The 27,526-nt window shown below is 41.7% G+C and overlaps 2 protein-coding genes across 7 annotated transcripts in view; one reads left to right on the plus strand and one right to left on the minus strand.

The window, feature by feature from the left end:
- Positions 1-10,802, plus strand: part of LOC119729026 (phosphatase and actin regulator 4-like) — a 41,852-nt gene extending 31,050 nt beyond the window's left edge. For all 5 annotated transcript variants that reach the window (XM_038201511.1, XM_038201513.1, XM_038201516.1 and 2 more), the window contains 8 exons: positions 330-411; positions 1,552-1,727; positions 2,717-2,873; positions 3,887-3,942; positions 4,497-4,561; positions 5,713-5,850; positions 6,876-6,952; positions 7,551-10,802. In XM_038201511.1, coding sequence (XP_038057439.1) covers positions 330-411; positions 1,552-1,727; positions 2,717-2,873; positions 3,887-3,942; positions 4,497-4,561; positions 5,713-5,850; positions 6,876-6,952; positions 7,551-7,566 — 767 coding nt within the window. In that variant the 3' untranslated portion in view covers positions 7,567-10,802. The remainder of the gene's footprint in view (positions 1-329; positions 412-1,551; positions 1,728-2,716; positions 2,874-3,886; positions 3,943-4,496; positions 4,562-5,712; positions 5,851-6,875; positions 6,953-7,550) is intronic.
- A 2,889-nt stretch (positions 10,803-13,691) lies between these two features.
- On the minus strand, positions 13,692-26,683 carry LOC119729027 (UDP-glucose 4-epimerase-like). 2 transcript variants are annotated; one of them, XM_038201518.1, is made up of 10 exons: positions 26,537-26,683; positions 24,560-24,618; positions 24,196-24,450; positions 23,058-23,179; positions 20,743-20,856; positions 19,543-19,722; positions 17,494-17,674; positions 16,603-16,766; positions 14,919-15,033; positions 13,692-13,981 (listed from the first exon to the last, which is right to left on the minus strand). In XM_038201518.1, the coding sequence occupies exons 3-10, from the start codon at positions 24,323-24,325 to the stop codon at positions 13,929-13,931; spliced, it is 1,059 nt and encodes a 352-aa protein (XP_038057446.1). In that variant the 5' UTR covers positions 24,326-24,450; positions 24,560-24,618; positions 26,537-26,683; the 3' UTR covers positions 13,692-13,928. The 2 variants fall into 2 exon arrangements, with proteins under 2 accessions (XP_038057446.1, XP_038057445.1); XM_038201517.1 differs by lacking the exon at positions 24,560-24,618.
- Between the last annotated feature and the right edge of the window lie 843 nt (positions 26,684-27,526).

The following is a 27,526-nucleotide window of genomic DNA, read 5'->3' on the forward strand; positions in this document are numbered from 1 at the left end:
CAATTCCCCAATATATTTAAACTGCTATGTTTCTTCTTATATGGAGTCAGGGAACCAGACTACAGGAAAATGATTGTTTTTCTTGGTTTTTGTAGCATTTTCGAACCCAAAACCTCAAAAAAGTCAGTGTAACTACACTTGCTATATATTTCCAACCCCCCAATTCCATCCATTTCTGAAAATTACAGCAAAAGCAAATGATGTATATTCCCTTTAAAGGAACAATGAGTGCATGCAGACCACCTATATACGTGCATGGCACCACCTCTGATTTGGGTCAATCGATAAGTCTGAATTTTCCCACTTTCCCCTTCTTGTTACCTTGCCAGGTTCACCAGCAGTCAACCACACCGGTCGCAGCGTGGGCTTTGATGCAGGTCAACAAGCTCCTAGAGGAGTGGGCTTCGGCAGGTAAGCTGGGCCCAATTTCACGGCGCTGCTAAGCACAACAATTTGCTTAGCACAATAAAGGTCTGGTTACCATTCAAAACTCCATGTGATTTTCATGCTAAGCAAACAACAGCTGGATACTAATCACGAGCAATATACATCACATGGAGTTTTGGCTGGTAACCTGCTTTTATAAGCCAGACTTTTTTTGTGCTTAGCAAATTTTTGTGCTTAGCAGCACCGTGAAATTGGGCCCTGATGCCTGGCATAGGGTATATAGACAATTCCTTTCCAACGGCAACGTTAGTAAGCAGGAGGTTGTGGATTTGAGTCCTGTCCCTAAGCAAGAGTGTTTATACTGAGCGTAGATGATAACAGGGTTAATGTCATAGAGCTGTCAACCCTAATCTTCCCAAATCCTCCAGAATCCTCTTTGCAAAATGGAGGATTCTGCAGGATTGAGGCTACATGGCAAAAGTGTGTTGGTGATTACAGAGTATGCACTCTGTCAAGGTCTTGGGCCGGATCTTGTGTTGTTTTTGCTCAGCCGTGCACAAATTTAGGCCTAGATTATACTTGAATTCCTCTGCACTGCTCCAGGATGTCACTGGCTGTGCCTTAACATACTGACAGTGATTGCCGGAGGATTGTGCAGGATTGAGGTAGTGGCCACCCCTCCAAGGACAACATTCAAGAAATAACGGATGATTTTGGAGGATTGAGGCTATATGCTATTATTACATGGAGGCAGTTGGAGGATTTTGCAGGATTGAGGTTACATCCTAGCAGAAATGCCCAGGGAGTAAGGGTCAATGGAGTTGATTTAAATTGCCTAGCCTACATAGCCAGGAACCAGTTGCAAGCAGTAAATATTGCCAACCACTTCGGCTGGACTTTACAGAGAAAACATGACAATCACATGCAATCGGAATGCAATGGTTGCTTTGTGGTGATGTTTGCAATGGTTTGCGTGTCGTGTTGTTTTCTAAGAAACGGGCCTGATTTTGTTTTCTTCAGAGTGTTGTTTTCTAAGAAACGGGCCTGATTTCGTTTTCTTCAGAATGAGAGCACCATAGGCAGTGATGTGTATCTTTTTATTATTGTATTTTTATGAAAAACACGTCCAAAACATATCCTTCGTATTTTGTTTCCTTTTTCCAGTCACGTTCAGAACATACCGGACACTGACGGCGACGCCCCTGATCCGAGCGCCGTGGCTGGCCAGTGCAACGGTGACATCAACCACGCCGAGGACTCGGACGAGGACAGCCTGAGCGATTACGACAACAAGGAGAACTCGAGGGAGGAGGACAGCGAGTCGGATGAAGATTGCAATAGTAAGTGAAGAAGACTCTGGAACTGTTTAGACTGTCCGTGAGCGAAGGCTGGGCTTTGGCTGCCACTGGGTAGGCCCTGTCGCACAGGCAGTACTAGCCCGCACCTGTCCTTACTCCAACAAAAACATCTCTACCATTCATGAGGCACTGACAGGAAGCTCTCTGGTGATTGCGTTGACTCCTGAAAAAAAATGCCTGACATTTGGTTCTCATATGTGACCGGCTCCACGAAAAAGGGTATTACGTCGAGCTGAGCATTATTGTGCAATGGCCCGCTCAGCATTGAGAGGGTGAACATTTCGTCAAAATGTGATTTTCATTTTTTGTCATGAATGACATCTTTAATACCTACAGTTTCAGGTTTCATTCACAGAAGAGTTGATTTTGATGAGTAAAGTGGAAAAAACAACCATTTTGTGTGCATCGTTTTGTTGTTCTACCACAAAACCAGCTATTTCAAAGCCTGTTTTCTCAGTTGTGTAATTTGAACTCCAAGGAAGTAATTAATATGCAAATACGTCATATCTCCAGAACGGGAGGGGCTATGGAGCTCTATTATATACCAAATGAAAGCTTACATGGTGGGCTTTCCAAACATGTATATAACTAAATTTCTCTTTTTTGAGACATAATACCCTTTTTTGTGGAGCCGGTCACATATATGCCACAACGGTCGCCTTAGTTTTTATTGCACAAAACACTACATGTAACGCACTCTCCTATTGGCTAACAAGCTCCTGGAAAAAAAGACTTCATAGATCAAGAATCATGAATATTTAGTCTGAAAGTCTATGCGTACAATCTGATTGGCCGACAGCAACGTTCAAAATAAGGTAGGTTAGTCTTACAGCGTAAAGCGTAATACCAATCTGGCTACAGAGTATGAAAGGGTAAAACTATGAATCCGTTGTAGTCCTAAAATTCTTCCAATTCGATGCCACTTGTCATAACCATTTAGTTTTGAACATTCATGTTTTAACCACTTGCAGCGAGTCTGGTTGCCAGGGTCAAGCGCAACGACAGCCTGGCCTTCCACCTGCGCAACCGGCCGACCCGAGAGGTTCTGCAGGAACGCAACATCTTGCCACAGAAGAGCAACGACGAGATGAAACAGATCATGAATGCCATCGGCAGCAAGCTAGTCCGGTAAGGGAAAACTAGCCTGTAATAGACGTCCTCTGGATGAAATTACAGTCAGACATGAGTTTCCCGGACTTGATACTTGGTTGGTTCTTCTCCTAAGGACTTCCACAAGGGAGTATAACTAGGAGGCCAGAAACACCGGGGCAAACCCCTTCTCTTAGCGATAAGTGTTACTGGGTTCTTTTACGTGCGTTAGGCCTTATACAACACACAGGACTTACAGCTTTACGTCCCATCCGAAGGACGAAGCAATAATGGTTAAGTGCCTTGCTTAAGGGCACAAGTGTCCGGGCCCAGGCTTGAACCCACGCCACTGTTGCCTCTGAAACACCAGAGGCCACGACACTCCATAATACCCATATTTGTCCAAGAGTACCCGCTGATGTATCAACTTCAAACCGGCCATCTTGTAAACAGCACGGTTCCTAGCCACTCTGGAAATTAGGGAAACCTTGCAAATGAGTTTCCATTTTTTTTACAGTCATGAAAAACTCAGGGAGTCGGGGAAGAACACCACATATCAGGCCAAACTCTGGGAATTTGATAGTGACCTTAGAAGGGAACGGTTTTCGCCTGTTTGGCCTATGTGCGTGTTGTCACTTGTGTCCAAGTTGTGGCCATTGACTGACTGGCTATGGTGGCGTTTTAGCGTTTATGCGGTGTGAATATTACACAACTCTCCAGATTGTCACAATTGGCCGTGCTCAACCACCTCTTGACTTCCCAGCAACCTCCTTAAAGTGAAAATATTTCTTATAAAATTTGGAAATCTCGCAGGGAAATATCAGGGAAAACTCAAGGAATTTTGTTTTCATAAAGTGCTGGGAACATTGAACTATTCTAAAAAAAAGTCTAATTTTCTGGGATTGATGAGATTTTAAAAATATTCAATCTTTACTTTGGTTCGGCAAGCTAATTAAGCACACGCACACAAAATTGTCGCTGAAGTTATGGCTAAGCCAAGATACTCTTGGGCTCTAAGTGATCGTTTTCTGCCTCATTTTTGTTTTTTTTAGACGTCTCAGTCAAAGGCCCACGCAAGAAGAACTGGAGCAGAGGAATATATACAAAGGTGAGAATTACATCTCAGCGAGTGAGTTCATGTCTTGACCGTAGTGATTAATTGTTACAACCGGTAGACTTTACGCGTTTGGGCGAAGTTTATATAGGGCAACAGTTTTGTATTTCCCAGATAAGCATGAGTTAAAGGTAATATACAACATTTGCCAACATCGAAAAACAGAACTACCCAATTATTATGAAATACCTTACTTGACTGTAAGTGAATAATAGTCTCAAGCATCCTGTGAAATCGTGGCACCTGATGTGCTGTCATTTTCAAGAAAAGTGGAGTTTTTTTTTCTATTTCAAACGATGGTCGGCTGACCATCGTTGGAAAAAGTTGCAAAAGTGAACTTATCATATAGACCTTACGTTCCTCTGGGACCAGCAAACCCTCCGTTGATTATTTCAAGATTTTTTTTTTTCTCATTTTCCCCGCAATCTCACCCAGAATATCTGCGCTTACAGGACAATCATAAGCATGTAACTTTCTTTTGGTTAAAAACAGCTATGAAATTTTGATTCAGATACATGTAAAGTTAATTTTTTTTTTTTCTTCTCCAGCTGAGGCCACGCATAGGACTGATAAAGACCTAATGGAAGAGAAAAGGAGGAATCTAGTCAGGAAGGTCAGTCCCCATGGCAACGAATCCCCAAGATTGTTGTTGAAATTCACCATGCATTGTCTGAAAAAGCTTAATTTTTCGTCTGAAATAACATTAACCCCAACCGTCTATTTTTCTTCTTCGAAAACCCCCCTGAATTTTGAATATTCCAATTTTCGACACTGTGGAGTTACATGTACGATGGTGGGTGGGTTCTAACCCTGCCAGGAGCATGGGTGTTTGTGCCCTTGGGCAAGACACTTAACTGCAATAAGCACTTTCATGGTAATATGCGCAATCGTGCTTACGGGGCAAATTTACACGCGTTGCTGGGTACGCATCGTCAACCGAAAACTTTAGCGCTTCCAAGGTCATTCCAAAATGCGCCCGCGTCTAGCAACGCATGTTCTGTTTGCCCCGTGAACAAGATGGCGCACATTTCCGTGTAGCGCTTATTGCCTCTCTCCACCCAGGAGTATGAATAGGTACCTGTGAGGGCAGAGGACCGAATGTGTGCTGATATCGGCTGCCGCGTGGTCTCGTGGCTTGATAACGGGGGAATAATTGTAAAAGTGCTTTGAGATTGTTGACGCAATGGAAAGTGCTATATAAGCATTACAATTTATTGATTTATTTATTTATTTACACGGACCTTGGCATGAGTTTGGATGAAAACTGCACTGGCTCTCCAAACCGATAAGGCCAAAAAAAAAAAGTCTCCGGTTTCTGGTATGGAGCTTGCCCAAAAAGTGGTGCGGCGACGCGGCTTTTTTTTTTTTTACCTGACTTTTTTACTTCAAATGTCGGCTGATGACTGCAAATGGTGCACGACTAAACTTAGTGCAAATATATGGGAATCCAGAGAGGCCACATAAAGCTTATTCTCGATCATAACCCAATCTAAAAACACGTTAAAATTGTGCAGCAGCAGGATTCTAGTCAAACAAGTGAGTTTGGTGGTTTTGAGACATCATCTTTCATTGAAAAAAACCTTTTTCATTTTGCCGACGCGCATGGCTACGGCGACGCGCGCGCATACCAGAAACCGGAGACTTTTTTTTTTGGCCTAAGCCAATCGTTGAACTGTCACATGTCCACTTAGGTTAGGGTTTACATGGAACAAAAAAACATGAAGTGATGTAATTCCTGACTGGTTGTTCACTTTTCCACCACAGCTGAGTTTCCGTCCAACCGTCGAGGAGCTGCGCCAGCGCAACATCATCAAATTCAATGAGTACGTGGAGGTGATGGAGGCTTTCGACTACGACCGTAAAGCCGAGAAGCCCTGGACAAAACTCACGCCGCAAGACAAGGTAAGAGTCAATCACACGAAATCCCCCACACAACTTACTTTGCCGATACAGAAATAAGGTGGTTATTTTGAACTCTGACCACTGTAGTACTTTTGCCATGTGTGTCATTCTATAAATTTGCAGTTTTTCTCCCGTCCTTGTTACATCTGACATCTATGATTTTATAATTCTGATGCACTCCTTAATGCAGTCGTCCTCCAAGAGTGATTATGAATTGCAAACTACCTACCCAACAAATTAAATAAATCGTCTGAAGTCATTCTTAATGATACTTGAATGGCAAATTACAAAGTACCAAGGTAACAGGGACAGGAAAAATGTCACACTTTGGACTCTGAATTTATAGAACGACCCAGAAACTGAGGTGTCCTACAAGTAAAGCTTCGCTGAATTTGAACATTTGCTGTAATTCAGGGTTCGACTTTAGCGGTAGCCCGCTAGCCAAATGCTAGTCAAAACAGCGGCGGGCTAGTCAAACTATTCCTTGAGTAGCCCGGCTGGCAAGTCAAAAGTTATTGGGCTACGGCAAAGATGAAAGGACAGGAAGAAATATATCATTAAAATAATCAGTAAGCAAACCTGTATCAATTTATGTTATTAAACTGTTTAGGGTTAAATTATTAGATCTGTGTATTAAAAACAATGACAACATTGCCTCAGGATACATGTTTAACATATATGAACAATGTTGTTTTACGAGTCAGAAAAACATGCTGGCTGGTTAAAGCGCCCGCAGGCTAGTTAAGAGTTTTGTTTCGGTAGCCCGGCTGGCTAATGAAAAAAAAGAGTTAAGGTCGAACCCTGTGTAATTGCATTTCAAAAACTTCAAACAAATAAAAAAGGGACAATGAAAATTGCATAAAATTCTGTGGATCCAACATGTCCAATCGCATGTGGCACCGGCGACTGTACACTCCCCGTAGACTCTTCACTCCCCTAAAAAGTGGAGGGCGGAAAACAGGACTAAGTCTCTCCCTTGCTTCCCTCCTCCCACCTACCCCTCCTCTCGCCTCTGTCCTCTCCAGGCATCCATTCGTAAGGAGCTGAACGATTTCAAGAGCGAAGAAATGAGTGTCCATGAAGAAAGTAGGAAATACACCAGGTAAGTGGCCAGGCGCACATACTTGTTCCTAAGTTGTGGGGACCCTACAACAGTTGGACAACGGGGATTTGTGGGGACCAGAAACATTGTGGGGACAGTAAAAAAGTCCCCACTTTTCGGTACATTTTTTCCTAGCAATAGAAAACGTGCCCATAATGTCATTCTAGCCAGGGCATCAAAACAGAAGCGTTTATAACAGCAATTTTTTTTGTTTCCATTTTTGGAAACCCACCCGCCTCCAAGCAAGGGCGGATCCAGAACACAATTTTTTGGGGGCCCGAAAAATGTTGGATTCTAGATGCTCTGTGGTGCGATCTGAGGCACTTTCTGACCACTTTAACCAATTTTTTTTGAGGAAAAGATGGTGGTGTATGCAGTGCCTGCCTTTATTGTGTCATCACTTTAAAAAAAAAATTAAAATTGGGGTTCGTTTGGGGGTGGGCATGGCCCCCGTTGCCCCCCGTTGCTTTGTTGATATACATGTTATTATCGGATATCAATTTTGGCGTAAATTAAAATGGAAGAAAAGGTTCTCATTGCCAACAAAAATTTCTGGGTCTGTTTTCCTCTGACGATCTTGGGGTTTCTTCCTCCACAGATTTCACCGACCCTGACATCAGCACTTTGCGGGCTAGTCTCCTCTTCAGCCGCCCTGTACAGACTTTGTACAATATTGTAATTTACCTGTAGGTGTGGATTTTACTGAAGCAGTCTTTGATTCTTCGTAGCGTGACCTGTGACCTGACATGGTGATCTTTTTCAAAGAACGTCAAGGCGAAGAGAAAAAAAAAAATCTTTCTTAATTTTACAGGAATTAATTAAACTGGGGAACGGATTGAAACTTTCACCTTAAAATTGTATTTCAAGTAATGTTTTATTAACAATGCAATGTAAATTCGCAGAGCGAAAACTCGGATGGTTTAACGTATGCTTGAAGGTGACCATGTACAGCCATCTTGGTATTGTACCCTGACTCGCATAGCAATACGCCAGTACGATACCGGTTGTGACAGTATAGGGGCCTGATGACAGTTTTAGGCTGAAGACACGTCGGTGTGTTTTAAAGTGAAAAGTTCAGTTTCATTTTTGATTCTTCTTAGACAAAGACGACTTTGGACAGTGTTTACAGAGCAGAATGCTGCATATCATATCATTACTTTAGTTTAATGGTTTAAGAAAAAATTCAAAAAAAAATAAAATTTGCTGTTAAGCTGGTTGTACTGTCAGCTTTTACTGGCAACAAAATTTTAAAAAACAAAACTGAATTTTTGACGTGTTCCATTGATCCGTCTTTCATTTTCTGTCGCGGGCAATTTACAAAAAGCCAACTAAATTCTCCCCACTGACTCGCAGGTCACACGCTCTATTTAAGCATTGCCCTTTTTTTAAAGCATCTACATGTATACAAGCTGTATGTAATCCTTTTTATGCATGTAATGAGAATTTATTGATAGCAACGGAGTATTTGTAGAGAATGGTTTTCAATGTAACATACTAGCTGAAGACCTTTGCTTGTGTTTTTTTTTTTTTTAATTATTAAAAATTTAAAAAAACTAATCATCTGAAGCAGGTTGATTCTGTTAATATCTGATCACGTGCGCTGATTAAATTTTTTTTTTTAAACGGTGTGGTGCAAATACTAGAAGTAGATTTTTTTTATAACGCGAAATAAATATTAATTAGAACTGTGGAATGTAGTTGAACAATTTACTCCAAGTGCAAATTTAAAAACTTTTCAAAATGTACAGATTCCTGTTTTTTTCCCCCTGATTAATGTCTGGAAATAATTGAAGAATTTACTCGGTAGTTTGTCTGTCCTGGCTGCTTTTGTTTTTTAATTCAAGAATCTTAAAGAGGTTTGCAGGGCTAGCGTGTTTTAAGATGAACTTTATTTCTGCTTCCATTTTTCATAAGGCACCTACAAAAAACATTTTTTTTTAAATCCGTATTAATGGCAGAAGACAGCAGCTTAAAAAAACAATGAAAATGCTGATTTGTAAAACGCTACTAAACGCAAGTTTTGTTCTGGTTAATGTCATTTCATGAGACTGTCTTGTTATGTCTGTATCATTTGCTCTGTTTTGAAAGTTCATAACAAAATATGTTTTAAAGTCAGCGTGTTATTTTAGACTGGTGTACTTGTGCTGTTTTGTAGCACATGGTACAACATACATGCACTGTTGGTATGGGAGATCTGTTCAGACAAAAACAAACACAACTGGTTTTGAGTTTTGACATTGGTTTTTCCACACATACACATTGAGTTTATAATATAGACCCAAAGTGGCAGGTTTTTTTATCAGTATTTGAAACTGGTTGTCCAGATTTGCCTCGTATTGGCAAAACGGATTGAAATTGCTTTTAACGCTTACAATGTACATGTACACATACCTACATTTGCATATCAACATGAGCCTACAAGGTGCCCAAAAGATCCAAGCATTTTTAGGGCCGATGTTTAAGTTCTTGTAAAAGATCTGTGTTGTCCAAAACGGTCAAAAGTACAGATGTGAAGAAACGCCATGTGCTAGCCAAACTTGTGTTGCAAAAGAACCAGAAATATTAATTGATCTTTAATTTTTTTTTTAGCAAATTATGTCAAGCTAATGCAACGTTATTTGTTGCCTGAATTTCTGATCGCAATATTTGTTGGGTTTGCCGATTTTGTACCAATGTATCCCATCATGCAGTAGTTAAGTGCCAAAGGTCAACTCTGCTGGACCGCATCGTACTAAAAAAAAAAAGCATGCTGTGAAGATCGTATTACTCATTTTTAACAAAACTGCGTAGTTTTAATTTTCCAATAGTCTTCCAAAGTTTAGTTATAATAATGAGTTGTTTTGTAGCTGGCTATTTATATTTGATGTATTCTGTGATTGGAAAGGGATTCTTTTGTTTTGTTTTGACGATGGACAGAGACCGATATTCTTTAAGAATTTTTTTTTTTTTTTTTAATTGGACAAAAATTCATGTAATTGACAGACAGGGATAAGAATAGCCATTCATCGGTCTGGTACCCTGAAGATAAGACGGAGTAGATAAGTGTATACTTCTATAGGATGCAGTCTACTAATAATAGGCTGTACAAAAATTAGCTGGCTACGGCTTGGAAATTACACATACTCCTATAGAAGCGGCTACAGCCACTTGCCATTGACTCATGTGCACCTGACAGTCGTAGCCAACTGCTTTTGAAGTGGCTTTTTGGTTGAAACTGTTTTATGGACTTTGTGCACAATAAAGTCCTCATTGATGAAAGCAGCAGAGCATTGCTGTCACTGTCCGACATGTCCCTGTCCGACATGTCCCTGGTATGCAGCCATTCGTAGCATTTAATAGTGTAATAGCACACCGGAACCAGTGAGGTCAGAGCTCTCCCTTCTTGACTGGTTCCCTGTTCCATTGTCAAGCATACATTGGAGGGACCGGGAACCAATCAAATGAGCCCTTGCAGTTGCGGAGGCAAAATGTAAATGCGTAAGCAGCTGCATGTTGCTTTGTTGTATAGCGCCCTCTTTAGTTTTTTTTTTTCACTACAAATTTTGTTTTTACTAGGTTCTTCCCATGGAGGCTTCGCCATTAAATAAACAGGCCTATGTCCCCAACTCGAAAATTTGGTATTTAAACCAAACTATTAGCAATTTGATTAAAAGAACTGATTGATTAATGAAAAAAAGTCCATTTTTAAAAATAATTTTGTCTGTAAATTTTTTAACCAATGTAATTTCTTAACCCGAGTTTGGATTGATAATTAAAAAAAAAAAAATTTGAAGAATTGTGAAGGAAGTCAAGTTTCCGAAGGAGACCCAAATTATGAATAAAATGAGTGTTGGTATTTTGTAAAAAAAAATGTTATGGTTGACATTGTGTTTTTATTTTATGTGTTTTGTTTCTATACACCATTTTCTTGTATGTATGTTTAAACTTGCCAAGTTGAACCATGAACTATCAAGTGCTTTTCCTTACGTTCCAGAAACAAACATGCTCAAGCATACAGCGCTTCTCCAGCAATATTGTGAAATTTTCTAAGTATGAACCTAATCTTTATATATTAGAAACGAACGCTTGTTGTTGGGGGGACCCGAGTGGCTCAACAGGTTAAGTCGCTGCCTGGCAGAACCGCTCCGGTGGCCGAGAACCGCTCCCCAAACAGGATCAAGCCCCAGCAGGGTAACAAGCTAGCTAAATGAGCTAGCTTAAAGAAGAGTTTTGCTTTAATTTTATATATTTAATATGCCCAAGTAAAATAAAATTTCCCTCACCAGGATTTGAACCCTGGACCATGCAGTCCAGAGCTGAGAGTCCTAACCACTGGACAACTTGATTTTCTTACTAACATGTGCTCGGACCTTATATTTATCTCACAGCATGGAATAAATTTTAATTTAATTTAATTTTAAAAAAAGGACCTGCTGGGGTTTGAACCCTGGACATCTACATCACAAGTTCAGAGTCCTAACCACTGGACTACTTGAATTTCATACAAGAGAGTGCTCAGAACTTATACTTATCTTTCGGTATAAAAAAAAGCTAAAGTCTTTATATTAATCAAGAGAAGTTCGCAACCACGGAACCAATCGACTTTATCAAATTGTACTTAGTAATATTTATTCTAGAGAAAGACAAACACACACGTGAATATTCACGTGCAAGTTTGCAACATTATCAACTTTTAGAGCCTCATTCTACAAATGCATAACAAAAATAATGAAATACGCAAGAAATTCAATTCATAGAATATATGCGAGTATATTATTTATTTATTCATTTCCTTTCACTATTAGTACCACAAAAATATAATCTGTTCTAAATTAGGCAATATTTTAGAACTCATAAAATACCCCATTCTAGGTACGTTGACAAAACAAACACGGTACAGATGAAAAAAAATCAAGAACACACTACAAGAAAATTAAAATTCAACAATTACATTTCTAAACCCAGTTCTATGGATATGAATAACATGATTTTACATCCCTATCCTCTAGTCCGAGTATCATCCGTTGTTCAACGGAGCCCGCACGCTATCTCCGCAACGTCTGATGCAAATTTGTGCGACTCCGCGGGCCAGCCAATCGGAGTAGACTTTAGAAACTGTGACATCATTTCGTGCTGAAATGTGGACTGTTGATTGGTCATTTTGCCGCCATGTTTTTTTTTGTAAACAACAGGTTACGGAAGACCTGATAGAACGCGTCCGCTGAATGGTCAGAATCTGGAGACCAAGACGCAGTGTTGTTTTGCATAATTAATCGCCATAGACTCCTCCCCCCCCCCCAAAAAAAAAGAACGGCTCATCTGAGATACTCTATGTATCGATTATGCTGATATGTTAAAAAAAAAAAGTTTCAAAACATCTGACCAAGAAGCTGGAAGACTACATCATTCGAAACAACTCCACCATTCCAAAAATAAAAAAATATAGGTCTTCCCGGCTATTTTGAAACGTTTATCATTCAAATTCACCGTTTCTAATTTGTTCATCAAATTCAATTTAGTGCACTTTGAATGTTTAATTTGGCCTTTTGTCAGACAATTTCAAATTCAGCTCAAGCAAATTCAAACAATGAGCACCCGTTTTTGTCCCGAGATATTCGATTTCGTCTCGTCTAAGCCAAACCTTGTTATTCGGAAATCAAATGCGTCGAATTGATTTATATAAGACTACTTCGATCTCTGAATGCTGCCATTCGGCAACAGCCAAGACAAATTTGATCTGCAATGACACATTTTCGCGACCCGGTGACTAAAGAGGATGACCACACTTGGAATTTGAATGGTAAATGACTAAATTGGTTTAGTTAAAAGCGTGTGACATTTTTCTCGGACAAAATTGAATGATAGAGTTGGTGAATTTCAATGAAAAATGTTTTAAAATAGCCGGGAAAACCTATACGATTATTTTTAATTTCATCTTACTTGTTCTATACTATGAAAATCTAAGAAAGACACTGTAAAAGGATAACTAAACTTCATTTCAGGAAAGATTCAAGAGGCGTTAAAACAGACATGTTCACTGCAACAATGAAATTGGAAGATTTTACTGGCCGACTTTTTCCAGCACTTTTGGTCTGCCATCGACTTGGCTATAGATCGTTTGCATGCCAGCCATGTTTAAGGCACAAGATTTGGTTCCCCTGAGATATTCATGAGTAAATATCTTGTCTGTTCACTGAATTAACATAATGAAAAAATACCTCAACGATTGTTGCTGAACGCAAAAGTGTCTATACAGGGCGAGTCAAAAAAAAAAGGGAACCGAAATGTCACGACTATTTTTTTAGTGAATTACTTTATGTAGCACTTTCAAAATCTAGGATATGAACTCCCAATTCGTAAGCCTTCTTTTTAGTACACGAATCTTTCAAAGCAATCATGTACTTTTCAAGTTACGGAAATTTTAAACACAAACACCGTTTTAAAGTTCTGTCCACAGATCACCAAAGAAGTTGAGTGTTCTCTTCAACAAAACGAAAACAATTCACATAGGGATGTACGTGATTTGTTTTCGTTTTGCTGAACGAACACTTACCTTTTTTTTGTGATCCGTGGACAGAACTTTAAAACAGTGTTTGTGTTTAAAATTCCGTAACTTGAAAAGTACATGAGTGATTTGAATGATTCTGGTACTACAAGAAAGCTTATTAATTGGGCTTTTATATCCTAGATTTTGAAAGTGATACATGCAGAACTTTCCTAAAAAAAATGGTCGTGACATTTTGGTTTCCTTTTTTTTTTACTCACTCTGTAGTGGTGTCCAGTGGGTACAAAGACACCATTGACAAAGCACACACAGCTAAAAGATATACTTGCTAAACTATTTCTTATTCTTGTAATAAAGACGAAAATAACCAAATAGTAAAAGAAATATCTGTCAAGATCCAAATAGTCCAGCTCATTGTGGTACCTATGGTTTAGGAACTTCCAGCAGCAATTCTGCGTCTTTGGCACCTAGACTTCCCTGGTCACCTGATCATCACGATGCGTACCCGCTGGGATTCTCGGATTGCCAACGCCAGTGGTCCTCACCTGCCAAAAAAAAAAAAGAAACAAAAAAAAGGAAATCATTCTTCATGACAGTTGTTATGTCGATGCCACAAGAAAAAAATACTGCAAGTTAAACTTGCGCGATCCCCTGTATGCTGGCAGTACTGAACCAAAATCAGCGATGGACTCATTTGACCCCTAGATGACCTTGGACCTTAAATGTCTCAGGTCATCTTAGGCTCCCCTAAAAAAGCCTCCGGTTTCTGGTATGCGCTCGCGTCGCCGTAGCCATGCACGTCGGCAAAATTAAAAAGGTTTTTTTTTTTTCAATGTAAGATGATGTCTCAAAACTGCCAACCTCACTGGTTTGACTGGAATTCTGCTGCTGCACAATTTTAACTTGTTTTAGATTGGGTTACGATCGAGTATAAGCTTTATGTGGCCTCTCTGGGCTCCCATATATTTTGCTCTAAATTTAGTCGGACACCATTTGCAGACGGTGTTGTAATTTTGTAATAGTAAGTCTGGAAGCCAGACTGACGGTGCGATGGTCGTGTATCTGGAACCTGTAAACGCTTTTTAATTAGCTCAATATACTTCTCAAGTCTTATGGCCTTGCTGAGGTCACCTCAAGCTGCACTGAGAAGGATATTTTGAGAGTTTTAAGGGGGAGCGAAGCGTCATCTGCAACATCAGCTGACATTTGAAGAGAAAAAAAAGTTGGGTAAAAAAAAAACAAAAAAAAAACACGTCGCCGCACCACTTTTGGGGCAAGCTCCATACCAGAAACCGGAGACTTTTTTTTTTTGGCCTTAAGTCCCCATACCAAAAGATTATTGCCACCAAGTATGGTTGAGAGTGAAGTTTGACGTTTCATACAACAGCACTTTTCAGTTTACTAAACCAAAAAGAGCAATGACCTCATGTGACCCCTAGATGACCTTTGACCAGATGTGTAAGATAATTGATTAAGACTTACACATTTTGTACAAGTCTCTAACTGACTTCCATCCGAGCTCTTTCTCTGCCAGACTAGGATCGGAGTAGCAGGCAGCTACGTCGCCACTCCGACGGCCCACAATGCTGTACTTGACCTGAAATTATCATCCAGAAAAGCGTCATTTCTAACAAATGGGAACGTTAGCAGAAAATGGATTGAATGTGTAAGGGTGGGTGGGTCGTCACCACGTTATGGGGACGTTTTTTATTGTTAGGGAAATTAGGACCGAGTTTAATATGGGGACTTTCTGCTGTCCCCACAGCATCTTCGGTCCCCTTAATACCATGGGACATCAGGTGTGTAGTCCCCACAGTTAGTTACGGAACAAGAATCTATGAGTTGGTAGGGTTGGGTTGAGTAAGGGTGCAGGAGTTGGATTAGGTTGGATTGAGTTGGTTGTGTTGGGCACAGCTAATTTAGGTTGGGCTGGGTTGGGTTTTGTTGGGCTGGGTTGGGTTTTGTTGGGCTGGGGTTTGTTGGGCTGGGCTGGGCTGGGCTAGGTTGGGTTGGGGTGGATTGGACTGGGTGGGGGTGGGGTTGGGTGGGGTTGGGTGGGGTTGGGTGGGGTTGGGTGGGGTTGGGTGGGGTTGGGGTCGGGTGGGTTGGATTGGGTTGGGTGGGGTGGGTTGGGTTTGATTTGGTTAGGTTTGGGTTGGGTTGGGTTGGGTTGGGCTGGGCTGGGTTGGGTTGGGTCGGGCTAGGTTGGATTGGGTTTGGCTGGGTTGGGCTGGGCTGGGCTGGGCTGGGCTGGGCTGGGTTGGGTTGGGTTGGGTTGGGCTGGGCTGGGCTGGGCTGGGCTGGGCTGGGCTGGGCTGGGTTGGGTTGGGTTGGGTTGGGCTGGGCTGGGCTGGGCTGGGTTGGGTTGGGCTGGGCTGGGCTGGGCTGGGTTGGGTTGGGCTGGGCTGGGCTGGGCTGGGCTGGGTTGGGTTGGGTTGGGCTGGGCTGGGCTGGGCTGGGCTGGGCTGGGTTGGGCTGGGCTGGGCTGGGCTGGGCTGGGCTGGGTTGGGTTGGGCTGGGCTGGGCTGGGCTGGGCTGGGTTGGGTTGGGTTGGGCTGGGCTGGGCTGGGCTGGGTTGGGTTGGGTTGGGTTGGGTTGGGTTGGGTTAGGCTGGGCTGGGCTGTGCTTGGCTGGGCTGGGTTGGGTTGGGTTGGGTTGGGTCGGGCTAGGTTGGGTTGGGTTGGGTAGGGTTGGGTTGGGTTGGGTTGGGTTGGGTTGGGTTGGGTTGGGTTGGGTTGGGTTGGGTTGGGTCGGGTTGGGTCGGGTTGGGTCGGGTTGGGTCGGGTTGGGCTGGGTTGGGTTGGGTTGGGCTAGGTTGGGTTGAGTTAGGCTGGGCTGGGCTGGGCTGGGCTGGGCTGGGCTGGGCCGGGTTGTGGTGGATTGGACTGGGTGGGGTTGAGTGGGGTGGGTTGGATTGGGTGGGGTGGGGTGGAATGAATTTGATTGGGTTAGGTTGGGTTGGGTTGGGTTGGGCTGGGCTGGGTCGGGTTGGCTCGGGCTAGGTTGGGTTGGGTTGGGCTGGGTTGGCTGGGCTGGGCTGGGCTGGGCTGGGCTAGGTTGGGTTGGGGTGGATTGGATTGGGTCAGGTCGGGTCGGGTCGGGTCGGTGTAACTCAATAGGTCAAGCCACAGACAAGGATACCACAGTCAGATGCAGCCATACTAACCTTCTTCCCGCAGGCTTTCTCCAGAGCTTTAACAACATCCAGCACAGAGTAGCCCTGCCCGGTACCGAGGTTGTAGATCTTCAAGCCGCAATTCTCTTCTAGTTTCTTGAGAGCTGCCACGTGACCCAGAGCAAGGTCCACCACGTGGATGTAATCACGGACACCTAGGAAATGTGTAAGGATTTAGGTCATAGTCGGTACAATGTACAAAGCCACTGAAAATTCAAGGCAGCTACAAAAACGTAGGTTTTTGAGCACTGGGAGACACATATCTTGTTCACAATATGAATCAGGAGTTTTGAAACTGTGGTTAAAAAAAAAAAAAAACCAGCTTCATTTTCATCTCTGTTCCATTCCGTCTGTACAACAAAGGCTTCAAATAGAATGAAAATACTCAAGACAATTTTGGCCAACCATTATAGAATATGTTGGTTCGGAGGCAGAAACCCCAAAGAACAACCAGTTCAATGTTGTCCTGATGACCTTTGACACAGGGTCGGCCTACTGCAATATGCACATGAACGTATTCAAGCACTAGTGAATGTAGAATCTTCACAAAATGCACGCCAACCAATGCAGTTTCAGCATGTTCAGAAGCTTTGAGGGTGTGGCTGTCCCTGTGGTTCATATACAAGGACAGGTTTCCAGTTTAGTTTTTATGGCAAAATGTCCTCAAGCTCTATTCACCACTGCGACCCACATAGCTTCAACAAGGATCACCACTCTGAACTTTGACCCCAAACTGATGCTGTATTGTACCTGTGCCGTCGTGCGTGTTACAGTCATCACCAAACACTTTAAAGTTCATCTCTCTTCCCCACTGTGACCTGGTCACTTATAACAAGACTCACCACCATGACCCCTGACCCCTGACCTGACCCTTCATCGTACCTGTGCCGTCGTGCGTGTCGTAGTCATCCCCAAACACCTTCAGTTCGTCCCTCTTCCCCACTGCGACCTGCATGGCGTAAGGCACCAGGTTGGCGGGCGGACCGCAGGGATCTTCACCGATTCGACCCGACTCGTGAGCACCGATGGGGTTGAAGTAGCGCAGGAGAATAATATTCCAGTCCTTTTAAAAAAAAAAAGGCAGAAACAAAGTTTTATTCCCCTGTTTTTTGTGAGGCAGTAAACTCCTAATTCACTAAAAAAAAATTCAAGTACAGAATTAGCGTTTTTAATAGATGTCAACCTTTTCCCTGATGAACCACAAAACAACAAAAATCCATTCCTCATGATATCCATTATTCATATCAGATCGACTTTAATCTCACAAAAAAATCCCTGGCCAACTGCATGCATTTATATTACTATAATTCCCAATCTTCCTTTAATCCCAGTTAATCCAGATCAAGGTATGCATAACTTTATCCCAAAGTTAACCCAATAAATCACTTAATACAGCCTCACAGCTTCTGACAGAAACAAAGACTAAAAAAATCTCTATTCTGAATTAATCCAGATCATTGTAACTGAATTCAAAACCTAATCCAATAAATCCCTTAATCCAACCAACACTTTCTAACAGGTACACAGAAACTAAGAACCCAACCCACTTTTAATCTCAGGTAATCCAGCTCAGTGCGTAATCCAATCTAATCCCATATAATCCTATCTAATCCCATCTTACCTCATATCCCATACAATGCCATGTAATCTCATGTAATCCCATCTAATCTAGACCCCGTTCCCACTTGATCCACCAATTGGGGGATCTGATCCACCTTTTGGCAAATTGCCGGATCAGATCCCCCAATTGGTGGATCAGATCCGGCAATTGTGTGTAGTGGGAACGCTAACCGTTATAAGGTGGATCAGGATCAGATCCACCTTTTCTGATCCACCTCTGGACCAGGATACAGATCCCCCAATTGGTGGATCAGATCCGGCAATTGCCGGATCACGATCAGATGGGAACGCAAAAGGTGGATCTGATCCGGCAATTTGACCTGTTAACATCCGCCCGGTGCACGAGTGGCGCGAAAATGTTGCGGTCTCATGAACGAAGAAACACGTTTTCAGGCGTGTAGCTCATGTGAACATTTCCAGCGTATACAACATGCACAATAAACAACCGCTGAACTACGGGCTAGCACCGTGCATGCAAAAGCGCACGTGGTATCCTAAACTACACTATATAGGCCTTATTTTTGTTGCGTGTTCGTCCATTACCAAACCTTTTTCATTCCTGAAATTTTACTTATTTTTCCATCCATAAATGACTCTTGAGTCCGCACTTACCAAAAGACTTCACTTTGGCACAGAATCATAGAAAAGCTTACGAGTATGCGATGAGAATAGTGCCGATAACGCGGTACGTACGGAGGTGACAAATCTGAAGTATTGATTATAGAAAATTGGAAATTGATGTCGTAGTACACCTTGTGACCGTTTCTAACCAATGAGAAGCTTCAGAACCAGGGAATCCCTTATCGATGCATTGGTTTCTGCCGTGATGTTACACAATGAGCGGCTCTGTTGGATTTCACCTGTTAATTTATGCACGCACGGATCCTCTACGGATCCGTGATTTATGTTGGTGAAGTCGCGTAATTTTTGTCGGTGAATTCAGATAGTGCTATTTGAAAACTGACCCATCCTGGCCTAGCATGCAACCATGCAACAATGGCACTCCCACAGAGCGCGCGTAATTCCGAACTCAGTGACCTTTCGGACCCAACATTTCCGTACGAAAAGGTGGATCAAGCATAAGTGGAAACGCGACTTGCGGTTTCGTTGCGGTAAGATAACGATCACACCAAAATGCTGGATCTTGATCCACCTTTTCCCAATTCAAGTGGGAACGCGGTGCTACTCTCATCTAATCTAATCCCACCTAATCACATCTGATCAAATCTCATCTCATCTAATCCCATCTTATCCCATCTAATCTAATCTCATCTAATCCTATCTATCCCCACCTAATCCCAGTACACTCACCTTCGTGGAATCGTACAGATCCTTCAGGATCATCTCCACCGTGAATTTGGATCGGCCGTAGGGATTAGTCAGGCCTTCGCCAGTGGGGTGCGACTCGTCCAGGGGCAGCTTCTGAGGATCGCCGTAGACCGTGGCCGAGCTTGAGAATGCCAGATTGTTGACCTTGAATTCTTTCATGACCTAGATTACGACAGTAACCAGACACAAATATATAAGATTAAATCTCTATAGTTTACATGTAAGAATTATAACTCTATGGCATATACAGGGTGTCCCCAAAAAAATGCTCCACTCTCCTTTTTTTTTACAAATTCAAGCAAACCTGAAGGCATAAATTTTCTTATTATGCATGGTAAGAATGCTATGTGTCTTGGTTGTTATCTACCAAAAAAATTGGATCATACTATCAATCCACTAGGGACAGAAATGCTTAAATATGAACTCGCCTCCATTTGCCAACTGCGCTGGGGACTCAAATCACCAATTTTAAAAAGTCGATTTTTGTCAAGTGTGCTTTTCAAAAATTCTACTTGGTATCTATTATGAAAGACCAGTCATCAGTTGTTGTCAAGCAAACAAGAGAAAACCAACCAACCATGGCATTGTCCATTTATTGGACGTTGACTAAAAATACCTATTTGTAAATCAACCACACGTAACAATTGTGAACAATCAGCCATAGGTGAACAATTTGATAGGCAGGGGGATTAACTGACAGGCTGGCCCAAGGGTTGAAGCCAACCTCTACCTTGCTTTGGTCAAATTAGGCCACCCCTCCATCAGTTGGAATATGCTTTGTAATGAAATTTTGCATTGGGGAAAATGTAAGAGGTTTTGACTTTAACTGAATTAAAGCTATCCACCAGCACTTTAATTGGAGTGCTCTGCCAGAGTTTGTGTAAAGATCTCACTCAACCTCACACATGGACCCCAATAGACCATTATCATGTTGCAGCCATTTGATTTTTTTTCGCCCACTCAAATCAATGAAACCAAAGCGAGGCTGGAAGGAAAAATGGTCTGGTTCCTTCTTGCAAAAAAAATGCTATCCTTCAGTACTGTTATTGGATACAGGGAACATGACTGAAATGGTGGCAGCATGATAAAGGTATATTTATTCACAGCCTAAAGCCTCACTCAAACACTGCCTGGGAAAAAAACATTATGAAATATGAATATTCAGGCTGTAAATGCTCTCACGTTCAGAAGGTTGAGGGTTCCAGTGATGTTGACGCTGTAGTAAAGCAGTGGCTTCTCCACGGACTCACCGACGGCTTTCTTGGCGGCTAAGTGAACCACAGATTGGATCTTGTGCTAGGGGAAAGAAAGAAAAAAAATATGTCTCAATTATAAAATCTGTTAACCCTAACCCCCTAGGCCCTTGTTGCTTACACCCATCCTCAATCCTCCAAAATCCTCCAACATTGTTCAACTCCGCCTAAATTTTTCAAAATTGTCAGACAGTCCTGCCTCAAAATGCATTCATCCTCAATCCTCCAAAATCCTCCTCATCCCAAAACTTTGCACTCGTGTTTAAATGAAGGATAACCAACGCCAAATCCTTCAAAATCATCAGACAGTCCTGCCTCAAAATGCATTCATCCTCAGTCCTCCAAAATCCTCTTTTGCTTCATTCACCATTCATCCTCAATCCTCCAAAATCCTCATGTGCTTCAATCACCATTCATCCTCAATCCTCCAGAATCCTCATTTGATTCAATCACCATTCATCCTCAATCCTCTAGAATCCTCCAAAACCGCCAGGAGGATTTTGGAGGAGTGAGGTGGGTTAGGTAGAGTAGATCATTTTGCAGCTATCCAAAAAGTAGCTGACCAAATTATTGTTTGGAAGCATACTTGGTTCACAGATAGTAATGGCACTACCTGTGACATTCTTTCTGGCATGCTGTCATTTGAAGAAAAAAAACAATAAAAGGCCAAGTTCCAACAATGTGTCAAGCGACGCATTTCTGGAAATTTCCGTTAGTAGGCAAGCCCGCTGGAACAAACTTTTGCCAGGGGGTGCTGGAGTTTCTAAAGGACGGACAAAATTAATGCGAACGCGGAGCGCAAAGCCCTTACGGCGTGGCTTAAAGGGCCCCTAAAAGTTTTGGAATATGGATGCTCTGTGGTGCACTCTGAGGCGATTCCTGGCCTCTTTCATATGACTTTTTTAGCAAAAGTTTTTTTTTTGAGATTATAAAGACAATTTATTTCAGTTTTTTGTTTAGAATATACTGTTGCTCATATAACGTTTCTACTGTACTGAAAAGTCGAGAACCCTGCATTTTATCTCCATATTTTTTGTTCCATTTAATTCTGGAAAAAGAATTGTATCATTATGTATGACATCGCATGTAAATATTATTGTTGCAAGGCTGCTTTCTTACATTTAGTAAATTCTGTCGTATATGTTTTGTTTTATTTTCCGAGCCCTTATGGCGTGGGGCCACAGGGCCAGGGGCCTGCTTTAAGGCCCCTGAAAATGTTGGATTCTCGATGCACTGTGATGAAATATACTGAAGTATATACTTTAACTTATAAAACCCGAAAGGATGTTTTTTGGTTCAAGTTCAAACAAAATGGTTCCACTGGAAGCGGATGAGTTTCTGTTCATAAAAATATTCCCATAGGCCTAAACGATGTACATGTAGCTCTCGATATATCTGCAGTGTTATTTGTTTGTTACAGGGAATGGCAAATATAAAAGACTAACAGACCAAACGCATCTTTATGTTTATGATCGGTAGATGGCAAGTTTGGGGCTAGGCAAGGATTTATCGGTCTACTTTTATCGGTCTAGTTTTTATGAGGAAAAACTTGCAGAGGGTAAAACTTGATAGCCTTTTTATTAAAACGAAACTACACTGGAATTGGCGTAAAGCATGACTAGTTTCAATGAAAGACCGTCCCACTCCTATTAGGTTGGGAATGTGTGGAATGCTAGCAACGTCAATGAAGCTTCTAAATGAAAAGAAAAACCTTCAGGGAAAAGGTATGGACGTTTGCCCCTATTGAAAGATCGAATGAAAAAAATCCTGGCAAACATAATCAACTTTGCCACCATCGTCATAGCCACCGGCGGCGGAACCAGGGGGGCAGAGGGGCAGTTGCCCCCCCCCCTCCCACTTTTGAATAGGTAGCTATTTTGCCCCCCCCCCCCTCTTTTTACCAGGAGCGATTTTAAAAAACGAGGTTAATTAAAAATGATACAAGAGGTAAAAAAGATTTTTGAACACGTGTCTCATTTACAGGGCCCTATTAATAGTATTATGTACTACAATGTATCTTTTGCTCAGAAAATATTGGTTAAAGTGGTCAGAAAATGCCTCAGATCGCACCACATAGCATCTAGAATCCAAATTTGTTTAGGGGCCCTTAAGCGGGCCCCGAACACCACGCCTCAAGGGCTTCGCGCTTCACGCTCGCATCAGTTCTGATCAAGGTATGTTCCCCCACTTTTGAAAAGCGATTGACACCCCTGGTTGGGGATGAAATTTGAAAATTTGTGATACCTTCTTGAAAATGTTCCTTAGGCCCTCCTTATCCAGCAGGTCCACTTCGTAGAAGATCATTTTCTTGTCGCTGCCGACAATCTTCTGTACCCTGTGCAAGGGTTCGGGGAGGCTGTTCTCACCTGATGAAGAAAGACCAGGTCAAATGGCAAAGTTCAAAGGGTGAACGATGGATCAATGCAGTTCTTTCAATAAAGTGTGATGTCTTGTCCTAGAGGACAAAATTCTTCAGTTTGCAATAAGAATAAAGATTATACTTGTCAAAATGGCGTCAGCTCAGGTCTTTCTAGTTTTCTCTTTGTATTTTTGTATGAATTTTGTTGACCGAACATTGATTTAACATTGGTTTTGGGGATCTGATATTTTCAGAGAGCTAAATAAATTGCTATTCATAAATACCTCAGACAGTTTAGCTATTCCTATTGGTCGAGAGCCCGTCACATGGCTGGTCTTAAACGGATGATAAAGACATGGCTAGCTGGTCTTAAACACTTTTCCAGTGTCACAATAAAATGTGGACTCCTAAAAATCCAGTGCCTCTTACCGTTTCATTGGTTGAACGTTCACAATCCTCACGTAGGCATGCGCAACACTACATGCGAGTCAGAATTTTATAGTTCTAAATTCAAAACGCAACGCCCCAGGTGCGTTCTGCGTGACATCGCGCAGAACATGCTACGCGCGCGTCAATCTCCATAAAAGGGTTGTTTACATCTTACTCGCCAGCTGAACACTCCATTATTTTGCTAGAGGGATGTTTCAAAAAGCATGAAGTGAACTTGTTGAACAAAATCGGGATTTTTTGAACGAATTATCTGATTTTTTTTTACGGATAAGGTATTTATGAAAAGGAATAAATGTGTGCTCGGTCGGTATTTATCACTCTGTTTAATACCGCTTAGAGTCTGGGTGCTGATAATTACCCTCGCCTCCGGCTCGGGTAATTATCAGCACCCAGACTCTAAGCGGTATTAAACAGAGTGATAAAAACCTCCGGAGCACACATTTATTCCCTTATTTAAACGATATTTTATCAATATTTTAAACTGTGTTCCGCAGAGTTCTGCAGAGCTTTGCAAAATATCCGTGTGAAAAAATATTGTTCAAAAAATATTGTTCAAAAAAGTAATCTTGATACCTTTTGAAGCATTTGACAGGTTGTCTACAACGACGATGCTATACCCCTCCTTCAGCAACTCCAGCACGGTGTGGCTACCAATGTAACCCGCTCCTCCCGTTACCAACACGTAGCTGGTGTTATCCGCCATCTTGATAATTTACCAAGCGCTCTGTGGTTTGGGTGAATTGACGCGATCTACACTGTCTGGCACTTTTCTGGTCCAGGCACTGGAGCTAGCCGAGACTTGGAAGACAAAAAAACTGCAGCAATGTCCTGAAATGTAAGAAATTTGAAGTTAAAGACAATTCAAAAGTGAAAACTTTACAGAAAACTGTCAAAACTTGCATGTTTTCATTCACATCGATACAATGTGTAGTTTTACCTTAATACCTAAAACCAAAACCAAACCTCCAGAGCAAGTTGTCACAGTCCAAAGCTTCCCTGGGAAAAAAAGGAAAAATTCACTCCAACACAACAAATCGTCAAAAAAATTCCTATTTTTCTCCTGAAGCCAACCGGACACAACAAGTGGCCGGTGTTGCGTTAAACCACATCAAATTTCTAAAGATCACCCCATACATTGTCCAACGTAGAACCCTGGAGCAATGAAGCGAGAATCAGGCATAAATCAGGCATAAATCTAATGCAGGCAAGTTAAGCCACAATGGCCTTGGCGAAAGGCTAGGCATACACTGGAGAAAAAGTTTGGTGGGGGGTCGTTGCACTGATGATTTATATACTCTGAAAGACTAAACAGCCCCCCCCCCCTCTCCCAGGGGTGTTCAGGGTGACCCTAAGGTCGTGGCCAAGTTCTGCTATATGCAATTCAAAAATCTGTCGGATTCATCAAAAGTCTGCCAAATTCCCCATAATTACTCGAAATACACTATATACACTTCCTCCATGAATATACATGCATATGTTGTAGTAATAAGTATTGCCTTATTTACCGTTCATACAACATTATAATCAAGGCAGTGGATGTTTAGCCGGAGACGGCAAACATTAAGTAAATGTTAGCTTGCCGGATATGCACTGAACATGCGCAGTTACTGTTTTTTTTACTTAGAGATCTTCCGGTGACAAAATTTAGTCTGGCTCCATGCCAACATTACCGTTGTAACTTCGTATTCACAAGATGGGAATTAGACCATGTGTTCTTATTCCTCCATGATCAGACCATTTTACAATTTTGGACTTTAGGCCCATTTCCCTTTAAAAAAAGTCCTCCAGAGCCACAAATCTGAAAAAGAAAATGTAATACTCTACAATAAAATGTTTGATGTTAAAATAATAAAAGAAGAATATTCTTATTTTTTGGGATGGGGAAAAAAAACTTTAAAATGTCGCCAGCGGGGATCGAACCCGGATCATCCCGCTCATGATATCCGTTGCTTATCCACTAGGCAACAGGTATTACACAACCATTGGTGGTAATTTAATATATCTTATTATTCAGCCCTATCTTAGAGAGTACAGCGCCCTCTGTTGATAGGGATTACCGCCGGCAATATATACTCGTGTTCCCTAACGTGGCGCACTTCGAAGCTTACCCAACTTTCCTCGTGTAGTGTTGCCAAACCTATTTGTTGACAAACCTCAAATTCATTCAGTGAAATACTGGTACTTTTACCTTATTAATGCTTGCTATTTAACCTCCGTGAACAATTTCGGTTTCATAAAATTTAAGCCAAAATTAAAAAAACGGTGGCATCCGGAAATTGGGCACAAATTGGCGGAGTGTTCCCTAACATGGCGCTCTTAAATAAATCTCGGAAAATTCCAAATTAACATTTAAGAATTGATGTAAACTTGATAAATTCTGATTAATCATTATTATTTCTACTTACATACCCAGCCACATGTTTGTCAGAAAATTATTTTCTTATTTTTCGGGGCATTTTCAAAGGTTTCACTTTACACTTGAAAATAAAATCGGAAAATCACGCCAAAATAAATTTTTCTTTTAACTTTGTAGCGGGTAAATAAACTCGCAATTTATGAACGGGAGTGTTTAGAACTTGATGAAATTTCACTTTCTGTGAAATTTCAGTTAAAACTTTTGCTCTTGCTAGGCGCTACAGGCGAAAAATCAAAGTGCGCCACGTTAGGGGCCGCGCCACGTTAGGGTACATCAACAATATACACTTCCTAATCCTATACCGGTAAGGCGGTAATCAATTAGGCCAGTAGGCCTACGCCTAGTGTATTGTCACATGAAGATGATTGCTTAAATTTAAGGCAAAGGTCCGGTTCCCAGTGAACCTCAGCACCTAGACCAGCCAACCTGTCCCATTATGCTATGGAATTCTTTCCCCGACGGATGCAAATGTGAAACAAAAACATATCCTATACTTACACAGCGATTGGAAGGCACAAAACGACCCAAAATCTCCGGTAACTTGCGATTGCCGACGACGTCAACACCAAAGATCCTACAGCGCCGTATAGCGCCGCAAGCGGCGCTATAAGATCTTTGGTCAACACTGTCCAGCCGGCCACGTGTGCAGTGTACGTGTGCAAATCAACTGACACAAGGTGGCGCTGTTCCTTTCCGCCAAAGTCGACTTATAATAGTGGCGCACCCAATCAAACAAATTCCCATAAACAATAGTGATAAATGCCCACGAACAACAGGTGTTCAGGCTTCACAGAAAAATGATGATCAACATGCCATCTTTCATTTTCTTTTCAATTTTTGATGGGTTGACCGATGACTTTTCGAGAAATTCTCACCCAAAGAAGACGACCCCTAAATCTAGGGCTGTTTCCCAAAGTGAAAGGTAGCCATCTTGAAAACGGATCCCCTACCTCCATGGTCATATTGCGATTTACAGGTTTCAGACCTGTAAATCGACTCCCATAAACCTAGTTGACAATAACACGTACTTCCACATTTGTATTCATTTTTTTTTAAAATACTTACCTCTCTAGATCTCCAAGGCGTTAGTGACATTTTAAATAAATACATCTAGTATTTCTTGAGTTGTTGTTGAGTTGTTGTAAAAACGAGTTTCTTCTGAATTTCAAAATTGAAATTTCGTCCAGTGATTTTTCAGGATGACTGTGTAACATTATGAGATTTAATTTTATGGGAAACCATAAGAATATGACAGAAACAAATATGGTATTTTAAATGCGAAAAATACAAAAAGAATGAAAAAAGAAAGTCATCGCCCATGGACAAAATTATTTTTACAACACACTCGTTGGCAATAACCCGAGCCTACCAGGCCCAGCTGTATTAAGGTTTAAGTTCGGCCAGTGATCGGTCTTGATGTGTTACTTAAAAGAGATTCAAATTTTAATGTCGAGAAAGGGCGCGCTAAATAATACTAGGGTCTCTCAC

This window comes from Patiria miniata, unplaced genomic scaffold, assembly GCF_015706575.1.
Source record: "Patiria miniata isolate m_02_andy unplaced genomic scaffold, ASM1570657v1 HiC_scaffold_20, whole genome shotgun sequence".
NCBI lineage: Eukaryota > Metazoa > Echinodermata > Asteroidea > Valvatida > Asterinidae > Patiria > Patiria miniata.

Coding starts and splice junctions, on each gene's coding strand:
- LOC119729027 (XM_038201517.1), bottom strand. CDS start 24,325: ATGGCGGATAACACCAGCTACGTGTTGGTAACGGGAGGAGCGGGTTAC. Junction 20,857..23,057: donor TAAGGAACATTTTCAAGAAG/GTATCACAAATT, acceptor TCTTTCCCCTAG/CACAAGATCCAATCTGTGGT. Junction 15,034..16,602: donor AGAAAGCCTGCGGGAAGAAG/GTTAGTATGGCT, acceptor TGATAATTTCAG/GTCAAGTACAGCATTGTGGG.